A 14,268-nucleotide genomic window follows, 5' to 3' on the forward strand; every position below is an offset into this window, starting at 1 on the left:
CTTGGACGGCGTCGGTGGATGTGGCAAGGACGGCAACATGTCGTAGATGGCCGCCAAGCAATCTGTCATAGTCATGTGGTCCGTAGAGTCGGGCTCTTCAATGACAGATGCAACAGGTGCTTCATCACCAAAGTCTCGTAGAACTCGAGCACAGGCCAATCGATCTACCGTAATGGAAGCCGCTGGTTAAACCGGACCGTGGACAGTCCCGTCTAGATCCCTCGGAGGCCTTGGAAGCCACATCAACTGAAGGTCGGCGCTGACGATCTGTCGAACCCGTAGAGAGCCGTACAGGTCATGGGGAACGGCTACGGTCCCGGCTCCGATGCGCTGAAGATGACTTCCCTGCCGAAGATCGGTGAGCCTTGGAGTCCGTGGAACGTCTATCTGCATGAGCCGGCTTCTTAGAGGGCTGCATAGAGCTGAAGAAGCCGCACCCCCCGAAGGGGGGACTGGAACCGGACCTGACCCCGAAAACCGCCGGTTTGGGTAAGGTCGCCATTGACGCCATTGTTTCTTTCAGCATGGTCGGTAGAATTGAACGTAACACTTACGCCACGGAGTCAGCAATCGAAGGCGAAGATTCCACCTTCTTGGTCTTCGCTGACACCACCTTCAGGTAAGCCGCAAACTCGACATCAGACAAGCCCGAACAAAGGTCGCATTTTGAAATGAGGCCACACGGAACACGACAACCTGGACATAAGTCGTGAGGGTCGCCGCCGGCAGTAAACTTCTTGCAGCGTAAACACGCTCGAACTAGTCGCTGAACATTATCAGACATGATAATAGTAATTTTTTAATTTGTGAAAAGAAAGAAAAACCAACCATAACACAAACACAAAACCGGTAAATAAAGACGCCATTTTGCAAATGGCGTCCGACATGACAACCGGTGATATAAACAATATTTCATGTAATTAATGCTTGGCAAGTCAAGCGAAATATGCGAAAGACATACGAAAGCTAACGAAATTTAAGATGAAAAACATTTCACCCAACACAAAGCCGGTCAACAAAGACGCCATTTAGCAAATGGCGTCCAACACGACAACCGGCAATATAAACAACATTTCATGTAATTAAACGCTTGGAAAGTCAAGCGAAATACGCGAAAAAAACATACGAAAGCTAATGAAAACGAAGGTGAAAAACATTTCACCCAAACACAAATACAAAACCAAAGGTCTTATAAAAAGTTGACTCCAAAACAGAGCCAAGCAAAAGGACGTCCAGACCCTTTAGCGAAGAGAAAAAGAAGGAAGTTACAGTGAACTAGAGAGCAGTATGCAGTAGAAGAATTTAGGCCATCCCATTGGCTGTTGGGATGTTCGGACCAGACCACTTGCGTGGGGGGGAGGTGCCCTTGTTTGAGGACAGGTAATGTGAAAAGAAATAATTTCTACTCATAATGGATCTTTTTTATAAATGTACCTACTTGACAATAATTTCTACTCATAATGGACCTTTTTAATAAATGTACCTACTTGACAATAATTTCTACTCATAATGGATCTTTTTTATAAATGTACCTACTTGACAATAATTTCTACTCATAATGGATCTTTTTTATAAATGTACCTACTTGACAATAATTTCTACTCATAATGGACCTTTTTAATAAATGTACCTACTTGACAATAATTTCTACTCATAATGGACATTTTTAATAAATGTACCTACTTGATAATAATTTATACTCATAATGGACCTTTTTAATAAATGTACCTACTTGATAATAATTTATACTCATAATGGACCTTTTTAATAAATGTACCTACTTGACAATAATTTCTACTCATAATGGACCTTTTTTATAAATGTACCTACTTGATAATAATTTCTACTCATAATGGACCTTTTTAATAAATGTACCTATTTGACAATAATTTCTACTCATAATGGACCTTTTTAATAAATGTACCTACTTGATAATAATTTATACTCATAATGGACCTTTTTTATCCAGCTGAAAAACACTACATATAGGAAGGAAATGTTTTATTTAACGACCCATTCAACACATTTTATTTACGGTTATATGGCGTCAGACATATGGTTGAGGACCACAGATATGAGAGAGGAAACCCACTGTCGCCACTTCATGGGGTACTCTTTTCGATTAGCAGCAAGGAATCTTTTATATGCACCATCCCACCGACAGGATAGTACATACCACAGTCTTTGTTAAACCAGCTGTGGAGCACTGGCTGGAACGAGAAATAGCCCAATGGACCCACTGACTGGAATCGATCCTAGATCGATCGCGCATCAGGCGAGTGATGTACCACTGAGCTATATCCCGCCCAAGACTACATATAGTGTGCTGAGAAGGTTCAATCCTATGGACTAAGTAGCTCAGGAGCCTAATTCACTAAACTCTCGCAACTTTGCGGTCTCGCAGTGCAATGCCAAAAGACTTGCAAAGAGGATGCTTTGTTGTCTAGCAGAGCCTAATTAAGAAACCTTTGTGAATTAGGCCCCTGGCATGCTCTCTATCAACTGAGCTAAATCCCTCCCCTTTGATTCTCGTTTTACTATTCTCTTAGTTATGTTTAATGTTATTTATAATTTTTTAACATAATTTGCACTTCATGAAAACATTTTGTACCTAATATATTTTGTACTTACTTAATATAATACTTTGTGCCATCAGAAGTGTATGCTTCTTCCCAACCAAATGGCAAAGCTGAAAAAAAGAGGAGAGAAAATTTTAATAAGAAAATAATGTCACCTGCCTGATGTTAAAATTAATCAGTCACTCATAATTATCAGGAACATAATTACAATAGTGAAACCTGTCTATAGTCGTGACTACCAACATATGACCTGTCTACACAAGTGGTCTTAAAAATTATAAAGTGTATGTAGTTATGTATTTATACTGCACAACTTGATGTGTCAGTCATTATTTAATATCTAAGTAGTTTATAAAGTTTGTATGGCTGGTTGTTAACATTAGGTGCTCTTTCTTGCCAGTTCAGTTATCAAATAACTTGTAAACCTTTCAATAGCATTAACAGAACAAGAATTCTGCAAAATTAAATGTCTTGCTCACCATAAATTGATTCAGCGTTTATCTAGTGCTTTAAAAAAACAATATAAAAATAACCACAAATTTAATTTAAATTTAAAAAAAAAAATGTTTTATTTAAACATGTATTGATACAAACATTTATAGATACCACAATAAACTAAGTTTAATTGTCAAAAACATATATATTGTGGGAAGTGGAGCCAACACAAAAACATATATATTGTGGGAAGTGGAGCCAACACAAAAACATATATATTGTGGGAAGTGGAGCCAACACAAAACCATATATATTGTGGGAAGTGGAGCCAACACAAAAACATATATATTGTGGGAAGTGGAGCCAACACAAAACCATATATATTGTGGGAAGTGGAGCCAACACAAAAACATATATATTGTGGGAAGTGGAGCCAACACAAAAACATATATATTGTGGGAAGTGGAGCCAACACAAAAACATATATATTGTGGGAAGTGGAGCCAACACAAAACAATATATATGTGGGTGAAGGGAGCCAACACAAAAAGCCAACACAAAAACATATATATTGTGGGAAGTGGAGCCAACACAAAAACATATATATTGTGGGAAGTGGAGCCAACACAAAAACATATATATTGTGGGAAATGGAGCCAACACAAAAACATATATATATGTGGGAAATGGAGCCAACACAAAAACCATATATATTGTGGGAAGTGGAGCCAACACAAAAACATATATATTGTGGGAAGTGGAGCCAACACAAAAACATATATATTGTGGGAAATGGAGCCAACACAAAAACATATATATTGTGGGAAGTGGAGCCAACACAAAAACAAATATATTGTGGGAAGTGGAGCCAACACAAAAACATATATATTGTGGGAAGTGGAACACAAAAACTGAATGGCTAATGTGATCAACAGAAACATATTACAAATATCTCACCCATTGATATTGTTAACGCAAGACTATAAAACATCACTTAGCAATACCTGAGTGTATTTCAAGCTGGCTATTTAGTATTTGAAATAAGATTCTTATGATACATGGTGTAGAGTAAGAGGAAACCTCCATTCTGACATAGGCTATTATTCCTGTCTGTTCCTATCGACAGTAGCTTGGTATTTTTATATGCACTTTCCAACAGACTGGACAGTACCAGTCATGAGCCATCAGATAGGACATGCCAGACTCGTAGCCAATGGGGGTCGGGGGGTCGGGGGGTTCAGTTGACCCCCTACCAGTGACTTCGTTTTTCAATATTTGTCAGTGCTTCCCACCCTCGTATGAGGCACTTTGTGCCTCACCATAAGCCTACACCCCCCCCCCCCCCCCCCAAAATCCTGGCTATAGGCCTGCATGCAAATACATTATGAGTCCACCAAGAAGGATTGATCCTACAACCAATCACACCTCCGGCAAGGCATTCTCCCCCCCCCCCCCCCCCTCTTTATAAGACTAAAACTCACCGACTGTCTCTATGAGAGACTTAACGGCCTTGACGACCTCCTGACCTTCCTTGAGTAGCGCTTTCGTTGTCAACTTCTTGTTCTTCTTCTGCAGACTTCCACCTCTGTTCTTATCACCCTCTCCAGAATTCCTGTGTTAGATATTAGATACAGTACAACTTACTATTTATCATAAATAGCAATAGTGGCAGTACTCTGTGAACACTAAAACAAATTGTTTATATATCAGCTACTGGGAAACAAGTATTAACTGTGGAAAACTTCAAAGCAATGAATGAATGAATGTTTAACGACACCACAGCACGAAACTATGGTAAAGTTCAAAGCAGTCTTGAAAATTAGGGGATTACTGTTAGATTTTAATCAAAGAATAGAGTCAGGAACAGTTTTCATACAGTATTAAAATCTGGAATTCTGGGGAAATTTTGAGGATTTCTCTTAACAAATATCCTGCTGCCACATAAACTACACTTTTTAAATAACAGGAATCTTGCATATAAACTGACAAAAAGTTATAATAGGAAATACAACAGACCCTTGATACACAAATCATAGAGCTATGGTTGGAATAATTTAAACATTTATTAATCTATTGTCTTAGAATGGCAAGAAGTAATGGATATAGGATTATTTACTCAAACCAAAGTGCTTGGACAAATATTTTCCATGCAACTAAAACTCACCTGCTTTGTATATTGTCTGTCGGGGGTGACAGTGTGTTGTGGACTTGCTGAAAATTAAGCATTATGTTTAGTAAGAAAACTCAGGTATGCAAACAAGACATTACATGAATAAATATTAACAGGATGTTTTAACAGTAATTATGTTTACTTTTGACATTTTTAAGTTGGTAAACATCAGTATCAAATTCAAGGACTAAATAACTATGCCATAGTGAGGGATCAGGGCAGAGGGATCAGCAGCCCCCATCAGTAAATATGAAAGTGTCCATTTAGCTGGAGAAGACTCTAAATAGCTACGGCCTGATTCTTATCTCTTTTTTTACTGATCCTTCACTTACTTTAGGTTAGATACAGTCATAAATATAAATTATGCTACAAAATTTACAAATCAGAAAAATAATAAAAACACACACTAGAACCCTTAATTAAAATGTCTAATTTTAAGTTTGTACATTACTTGTCAATTGTAACACAACAGTATATATATGTGTGTGTTTTCACATGCAGTGCTAATATTTATACGACAGGTGACACAAGTTATATTATTGTAGTATTACTTTCTGTAAAGTTTTTCTAAATTGCTTTGAACATAAAAGTTGTATATTAACCAAGAAGCCCTTAAATAAAACCCACAACAACAACAAAAAACAACCTATATCTTACAAATGTAAATAAATGTAGAACCAGACAATAATATATTACAGTCAGTTGCTAAAATGTTCAAGAATAATTGGCAATGTGGAATAACACAGTATTACCATTCTCTTTATGTCTGAACTCGGTGAAAATAATACTCTTTTATGACCTAGCTCTAGACAAATAAAACATGATATTAGTTCTAGATAAATAAAACATGATATTACCTCGACATAGCCAAGAAGTTTTTCGGTAGCTACTTCATACGTTCGTCTTCCATTCTCTGCTTTCTTCAGCTGACACACGAGAACGGCCAGTCGTTTCTGAACAGTGCTGCTTCCATTGTGACCACTCTCCTGAAATTACACCACTGGCTTAGGGTTGTCAGTATTACAGTATTTAATGTTCAATATGTATTGATATGTGGATGGATTGAGCGAGTGCATTATTAAGTGTAACTGATTGACTGATTGATCAAGTGTATAATTGAGTTTAGTGAATGACAGGCCTTTCCCCAGGATTTTTTTAAGACGCTTACATATATAGCATCATTATAACACAAAAATCAAGCCAAAAGAAGTGGGGTAGTGGGTTGAAAATAGTTAAGTGTTTGCCTTCAATCCATTAAATCATGTTGGGGTTGTTTTTGTGGAGGTTTTTTTTTTTTTGGGGGGGGGGGGGGGGGGAGGTTAAAACTGTTTTTTTTAAATAACCTATCAATTCTCCACCCCCAACAATTTCATAATTTGCTCCATGTTGTTGCTCTTGATTTCAGCGTCGTGTTAAATGATTGTTGTGATTTCTGCTTGTAAAATACCTAAGCTAAGAATGCTGACTCCACAGTATATTCCATTTATAAAAAATAAAAATAAAATTAAAAAAGTTAATAAAATAAAATTTTACGGTCTTTTTAAAATCTAACTAACTTATTAAATGTCACCTCACAGTTTAACAAATACATATCTAGCATTATCTAACAAATATGATTATTGTAAACTAATTCAGTGTATTTCCCGCAATCGCAATCACATTGCGTGCTCTCGACCATAGGTACAAAATTAACAAAGACAAAGGAATTAACGAAACTGCAGTTATTGATGCAAACACCTATTGTTTTTCTACACATTTACATCAAGATTTACTTTTGTGTAATCGTATTGTTCATGTCCGCAACGATGTCTCTTGACACGTCGGTGTCAGCTGACTTTGAAGCGTGACGTATATTACGCCGAGAGCTTTCCTCAGTTCAGCCAACAAACGTTCTTCCTAACGTTCGTGAACTATTTGATTGGTGTCCGTCGTGTCCATTTGGTTTAACATGAAGCGCACAAACCAGTGTAGCAAACGTTTTGTTTTCGCTCGGTCTGGCTGAACTCAGCCCTTGGGATAGCCGACATGTCTTTCGGCCCTGAACTGGCATGTGTATTCAAATTGATATGCAGTGTCGGTTTGTTTTTATTACTTTGGTTCAAAGACTTTACAAAATTAAAATAGCAAGTTACATATTTTCCAGACATTGAATCACCGTCACATTGCTGTCATACATGTCGAATGCATGCCGTTAAAATTAATAACCTTGATTATTAAAATTAGCAAACATCATAAGGCATACGCTGTATTCTGGATAACACCGTTTCTCGTTACCGGTCGCGAGATCGCTATTATGCTAATTGAATATTTGGTATTATTATGTTTGAGGTGTCGAATAGATTATGTAACCATTTGTTCACATCAGAAGATAGAAACTTGCAAATTTTATTAGCCATTTTTTTTTGTAAAAATAATTTTTAATTAGCCGATGGCCAAATTGGTTACCGACAGCGCGAGCCCTGGATTTTTTCAGTGTGTTTTGGGAAGGGGGTGTTAGGATAGAAATTACTGATTGCCAACTTAAAGGGACACACCCTAGTTACGGCTAGTTGTTAACCATTGCAGCGTTGTTTTTCGCTATTAAACCCATTTTTTCACAAATAAAATTGCACTTTAATTACCGTTTATTATTTAGAATATATACTCTTCAAAAGAAGAAACTCAAAACCACATTGTCGTAACATTTGGAGAATTGATTTAATTATTGAATGGTGAGTCCTATAATTACCAAATGTTGCAGGATTGTTCACAATTCACTCTAGTCCATTGTGAGTAAGTGATAGGACACACCACCAAGGTCAAGGTCATCTGGAGTCAATACCGGGTGTGGCCTCCGCGTGTGTTGATAACTGCCTGGCACCGCCTGCCCATTGAAGCAACCAGAGTACGGATGACGTCCCGGGGGATGGTGGCCCACTCGGCCTGCAAGGCTGCTGCCAGCTCGGGCAGGGTCTGGGGCTGTGGTTGTCGCTGTCGGAGGCGTCGGTCCAACTCGTCCCATAGATGCTCAATTGGGTTCAAATCCGGTGATATCGATGGCCAAGGAAGGACATTAATGTTGTTGTTCTGTAGGAAAGCCGTTGTGAGATGTGCTGTGTGAGGCCTGGCGTTGTCATGTTGAACTGCGTTGGCGTTGGCCATAACTGGAACGATGTGTGGCCGGAGGATCTGGTCAATGTAGCCCTGTGCATTCAGGTTGCCCTGCACGTGGACCAGGTCAGTTCTGCCAGTGTGTGAGATGGCTGCCCACACCATGACACTACCCCCGCCGAATCTGTCCACTTCCTGCACGCAGTTTGCCACATAACGTTCACCACGACACCTATACACGCGACATCTTCCATCATGACGTCGGAGCAGAAATCGGGACTCATCACTGAACCACACCTGTCTCCATCGCAGTTGAGGCCATTGTCGATGAATCTGGCACCACTGCAGTCGGAGTCGACGGTGTTGTGGTGTTAAGATGACACCTCGAACTGGACGTCTGACACGAATTCCTACCTCACGTAGGCGGTTCCGTACGGTCTGGTCGGATATCCTGCACAAACCTGGTATTGCTGCGGCTGTGGAGGTGGCAGTAGTCAATCGTTCCCGAAGGTGGCGTACCCGGATGTAGCGGTCCTGCCCGGATGTAGTGACCCGTGGTCGACCGGATCTAGGGAGGTCACGTGTTGATCCATGTTGCTGGTAACGGTCCCACAGTCTGGAGATGGTGCTTGGGGACACATGGAATGCCCTGGCAACGGCCGTTCTGGATTCGCCTGCGTCTAGTCGGCCGATGGCATTGTTTCTCTGCGGTTCACTGAGACTTGGCATGTCCTGGATTGTCAACTGTCGGCCAGATACAGAGGCCAGGCAAGCGAACACCCTGCACTTTTATACTGTCGGTGTTCATGCTGCACGTGCAGACAACGCACGTGCAGTGGTGACATGGTTTGCACGTGGCTGCGTTTTTGCGAATATTCACATTTTGGAACTTTATTGTACAGTAGCTGCGTTTTATCGAATGTAACCGTGGGAATATGTTTGGGACATGCAATGACCTTATATTCACAAAGCATGAACCGGTAGGAAACATAAAATCGGAGTTATAACCCATTTGTACCCTTTTGCGTTTCTTTTTTTGAAGAGTATACATTTCCATTCACCTGAAGTGTTTTTTGGTAATCCTGGTAATCCTGGTGTTTGTAATACCACAAAATGCATTTTTCGTATTTCTGAAAAACGGGCGCACGTTTGAGAAAAAAACGTTGAGCAGACACGGTCTAATCTATTTTTAGACGGGATATTTCCATTTCAATGTCACAGACGTTGGTATACCACGTGACCGTTATCATTTTGGTTCGGTTTGTTTTCTCGTGCACGGTTCGCGCGATCAACATCATTTGTTGTTGTTCATTTGTGAGATGTTTCTTCACAGCTCGTGAACATTTTCAGAAACAATAAAGTTCAGACAAGTAAGTATCTCAATACAAAACTTTACAAACCCTTAAAACCAATAATTTTGCTAAGTCCTACGATATCTGGAGAGGGGATACAACCAGGACAGAACAGTTGGAACATGTCCAGGACAGGTGAAAAGAACGCACCCCAAGTCTGTGAAATTTGTCGTGACGTAGGCATTGTTGTGCTTTGAGCGACATCTACCGGTGACATCAGAATACAAACTTTCAAAATTATTTCAAGCAATTGGGACATGGGGATTCCCATGGTATTTATCGATATAAAACCTGCTTTTTCACTCCATTTGATAAAAACGTGATCTAAGTGTGTTACAGGTTTGTAGATTAACCAAATTATAATTTATTTTCGCTGGATGGAACTAGGGTGTGCGGCTTTAACTATACTATTAAAAAGTGCTTCACCTATTGTTTACTGAATTAAATAGTACAGTTGATTCTGTCAATGGGCATCTTCTTTGATCGGCCTTGAAGCTTGATTGCTCGGCACGGGAATCCCGTTACGCGTAAGTGCCTTCCTGATGGATTAGCGGTCCCATTAGATGTGGTAAAATTACCAAACACCAATTGTGAGCAGACGACTGGTTAGGTATTTAGGACGTGTTTTACCTGTCATGGTGATTAGGTGTGCTTGGTATACTGGTACACAAGTTGTTTGCAAGAGGTAGTCGACTGCCACGCTCGTACTTGTGATAATTGTTTTTCAAAAGTACTTCAAATCAAGGCATAGCGGCAATTGATTTAAGGCGCTTCCACACCGTCAAAGCGCTTACTTTACGGACCAAGGCGTGTCGGTCCACTACGCCTAACGACCCTGGGGAAACCCCTGAATGAGTGAGTAAATAAGCCAGTCATTGAGCGGGTGAGTACTGAGCAAGTGCATAGGTGGGAAAGTGCAAATAGAGTGCTAATGAGTGTATTTTGGATGAATGAAATAATGGATGAATAAGTGAGCGAGCGTGTGTGTGCATGCATGTGCATGTGTGTCTGTCTGTAGGGGTGGGTGGATGAGTGAAATACTGAATGGATGGATAAATGAGTGAGTATGGGTGAGTGACGGAGTGAAACAATGGATGGATGAATAAGTGAGCGAGCCTATGTATGTGTGTGCAGATGCATGTGCGTGGGTGTCTGCGTGGGTAGGTGGGCGAGTGAAATAATGGATGAATGAATGAGTGAATGTGGGTGGGTGGGTGAGTAAAATAATGGGTTAATGAGTGAGTGCATATTGAGTGTGTGTGATCGACTAAATGATGAACTGAATGAGCCGGCCAGAGTGTTTTATGATTTCACATCAAAATAAACATACCGGTTTAGCAAGCTGACTTCTGAGCTGAGTGATTTCGTTTTCCAGCAGTGACACGACATCCTCGTAGTCCTGTTCTATCCCGCGGGCTGCCTGCTGGGCTTTCTGTGCGATTTCATACTTTTTACGCAGGTCTCTGCACTCCTGGATGGCACACTGAGCCTCCTGAATGATAGGAAATACTAACACATGCTTATGACTGGCTTTTAAAAATATGTTTATAAATATTTGCTACAAAAGAAATAATTTTATTTAGGGTTTTTTGGTTAATTTATTTTTATGATTACAGTCCAGTGCATCACAACTGGTATATCAAAGGCTGTGGTATGTGCTGTTCTGTCTGTGGCATGGTGCATATAAAAGATCCCTTGCTACTAATGGAAAAATGTAGTGGGTTTCCTCTCTAAGACTATGTCGAAATTAACAAATGTTTGACATGCAATAGCCGACGATTAATAAATCGATGTGTTCTAGTGGTGTCGTTAAACAAAACAAACTTTAGTTTTAACTTTAACTTGACTGTATATCTACATGAAGTTCAAGCACACTGTCCTATAGGACTACATTTCAGCTACTTGGGCTGTCTGTCCACAACAGGGGTTAATGGTTAGTTAGTTAATAATATCACTTTGATCTGAACAACCGGCCTCGGTGGCGTCGTGGCAGGCCATCGGTCTACAGGCTGGTAGGTACTGGGTTCGGATCCCAGTCGAGGCATGGAATTTTTAATCCAGATACCGATTCCAAACCCTGAGTGAGTGCTCCGCAAGGCTCAATGGGTAGGTGTAAACCACTTGCACCGACCAGTGATCCATAACTGGTTTAACAAAGGCCATGGTTTGTGCTATCCTGCCTGTGGGAAGCGCAAATAAAAGATCCCTTGCTGCCTGTCATAAAAGAGTAGCCTATGTGGCGACAGCGGGTTTCCTCTAAAAAAATCTGTGTGGTCCTTAACCATATGTCTGACGCCATATAACCGTAAATAAAATGTGTTGAGTGCGTCGTTAAATAAAACACTTCTTTCTTTTCTTTGATTGGAACATTTACTTTGAAATCACAATTTTAAATACCGGGTATATATTTTATTATTAAAGAACTTAGTTTTCCTGCTTTGATATATTATTATCATAAAGGTCAAATTTCTTTGTTTAACATGTAATTCTTTGTCTTATACTGGTCACATAAAAATGTACAGTCAGCAGTATGAAAGCATTGAGTGGAATACTTTCTGAATGACTTTTATCCAACAATAAAGACAATAAACGTTGTATGTTGCCTCATAACAACAGATGTTGATATCCACTGACCAAAAAAAAAAAAAGAAGTTTTATTTAAACTGTGGTTGTAAACAGCCTAAACAGTGCAGAGGATATTTTATTATTATTAACGACACACTCAACACATTTTATTTACAGTTATATAGCGTCAGACATATGGTTAAGGACCACACAGATATTGAGATATGAAACCCGCTGTCACCACTTCATGGGCTACTCTTTTCGATTAGCAGCAAGGGATCTTTTATATGCATCATCCCACAGATAAGATAACACACACCACAGCTTTTGATATACCATTTGTGGTGCACTGGCTGGAACGAGAAATAGCCCAATGGGCCCACCGACGGGGGATCAATCCTAGACTGACCGTGCATTAAGCGAGCGCTTTACCACTGGACTATGTCCCACTCCAAAAACATGTAATCTACCATTAGATTACAGTGGGGAGAATGACAAATTTATCCCATCCTCCACAAAGAAGTATGTTCAACGTATTATTTTTTAAAAGATGAAAAAACTAATCTACACTCACATGTCTGACTTTAAGAAGTTCAAGATGGGACACTCTATCTTTCTCTTGTAATATCTCCTGAAAAGCAACACAACTACTGGTCAGTATCGTCAGTCACATAGTTCATCACATTTTATTCTCCAACACAGAGTTGGAACATTTCAAAGAGTGACAAACCATTACTTCAACATGTTAGTAACAAAATAAAGACATGGATATTGGTCAGATACATGTAAATGTTAATAAGTAGCATACAATGTAACCAAATTAGTGATATAGCCTACTATGCACATAGATCTCCAAAAATATTATTTCAAATTTAGTATACAGGGATGAAAATGATACAGGACAAAATATCTGGGAATTATTGAACATGGTCTTGAAAAATATGCAGTGTGTAGGTTATTATGAGCTTTCATCAACAAAGAAGAATATGGAAAGTTTTCAGAATTCCCAAACACTTAAAGAATGTTCATTTCTGAGTATGCAAATCACACCACTAAATATTATTATCCTGTTCAGTCATACCTTAAGTTTCTGATTTTCAGCACGAAGCTCATTCCTTTCTTGAATAATTGCATCAAAATCTTCCTCAATCTGAAACATTATTTCAAGAAATTAGGCCTGATGCTTGAACCCTGATCTGTGATTCAAGTGAAAAGTTACCATCTAGTTTCAATGAACCTTTTTTTTTAGTATCACATTGCGATTCACTACACAAGTTTCAGAGATCGCTAAACAATTTTAATACATTAAACAGTCATTGCAAATTAATTTTCAATTGACTAGCAATATCACTAATCAAGATTTTGAAAACAAAATGTTCCCAGAGTTGACGCAGGTATTACATGTAACTGAAGAAATATTAAGCACATGCACAGCTGATCATAAAAAAATATGGATAAAATTATTTCAATTTATACTTGCATGAACCAAAAACTCTAAGTGGTCCATTTTTACTTGAATCAGGAATCATGGTTGAAATCAGGTCATAGGTAACCTGTTATTCAATTAGTAATAGCTACTAAACAATGCTGTCATGATATGTAAAATGCAAAATGACATCAAACATTTCAAATAGAGTGTAATTTCATTTGCCGTATTTACAATTATTAATTTTTATATAATGTCAATTTTGAGAAAAATAATATGTAAAGTTTCAGTTTTATGTGTGCTGGGAGTAACAATGTTTGCTTGGTTTTTATTTCCAGTTACTCAAGATAAATAATACAGTAACAACAAACCTCATCTTCATACGTCTCTCCGTCATTCTGTGCAACATCGGCTGCCGCTAGGATAACTGCACTGCCAGGCCAGATGATGTTGCGACACTTACGCTGCATATGGAAGACGTCTTTAGCTGCTCTTACAAAATCTACAACAAAAGTAATAAGATTTTCATCATTTTGAATAAATATTAATATATTTCGCCTATCAAGTAAAGATAACTGAAATATAATCCTAACTGCAATGTATAATCCTAATTGAGATTTGATTAACAAAATCTTAATTACTGTAGGACAA

At 39.0% G+C, this 14,268-nt stretch overlaps 1 protein-coding gene across 3 annotated transcripts in view; it reads right to left on the reverse strand.

The window, feature by feature from the left end:
- The window catches only part of LOC121375426 (syntaxin-binding protein 4-like), a 44,500-nt gene that overhangs the window by 10,868 nt on the left and 19,364 nt on the right, over positions 1-14,268 (reverse strand). For 2 of the 3 annotated variants that reach the window (XM_041502873.1, XM_041502872.1), the window contains 8 exons: positions 13,989-14,119; positions 13,273-13,341; positions 12,766-12,822; positions 10,957-11,118; positions 6,042-6,170; positions 5,179-5,225; positions 4,496-4,626; positions 2,632-2,689 (listed from right to left, as the gene is read on the reverse strand). In XM_041502873.1, coding sequence (XP_041358807.1) covers positions 2,632-2,689; positions 4,496-4,626; positions 5,179-5,225; positions 6,042-6,170; positions 10,957-11,118; positions 12,766-12,822; positions 13,273-13,341; positions 13,989-14,119 — 784 coding nt within the window. The remainder of the gene's footprint in view (positions 1-2,631; positions 2,690-4,495; positions 4,627-5,178; positions 5,226-6,041; positions 6,171-10,956; positions 11,119-12,765; positions 12,823-13,272; positions 13,342-13,988; positions 14,120-14,268) is intronic. The other variant, XM_041502874.1, reaches the window with a different exon arrangement.

This window comes from Gigantopelta aegis, chromosome 6 (assembly GCF_016097555.1).
Source record: "Gigantopelta aegis isolate Gae_Host chromosome 6, Gae_host_genome, whole genome shotgun sequence".
Classification (NCBI taxonomy): Eukaryota; Metazoa; Mollusca; class Gastropoda; order Neomphalida; family Peltospiridae; genus Gigantopelta; species Gigantopelta aegis.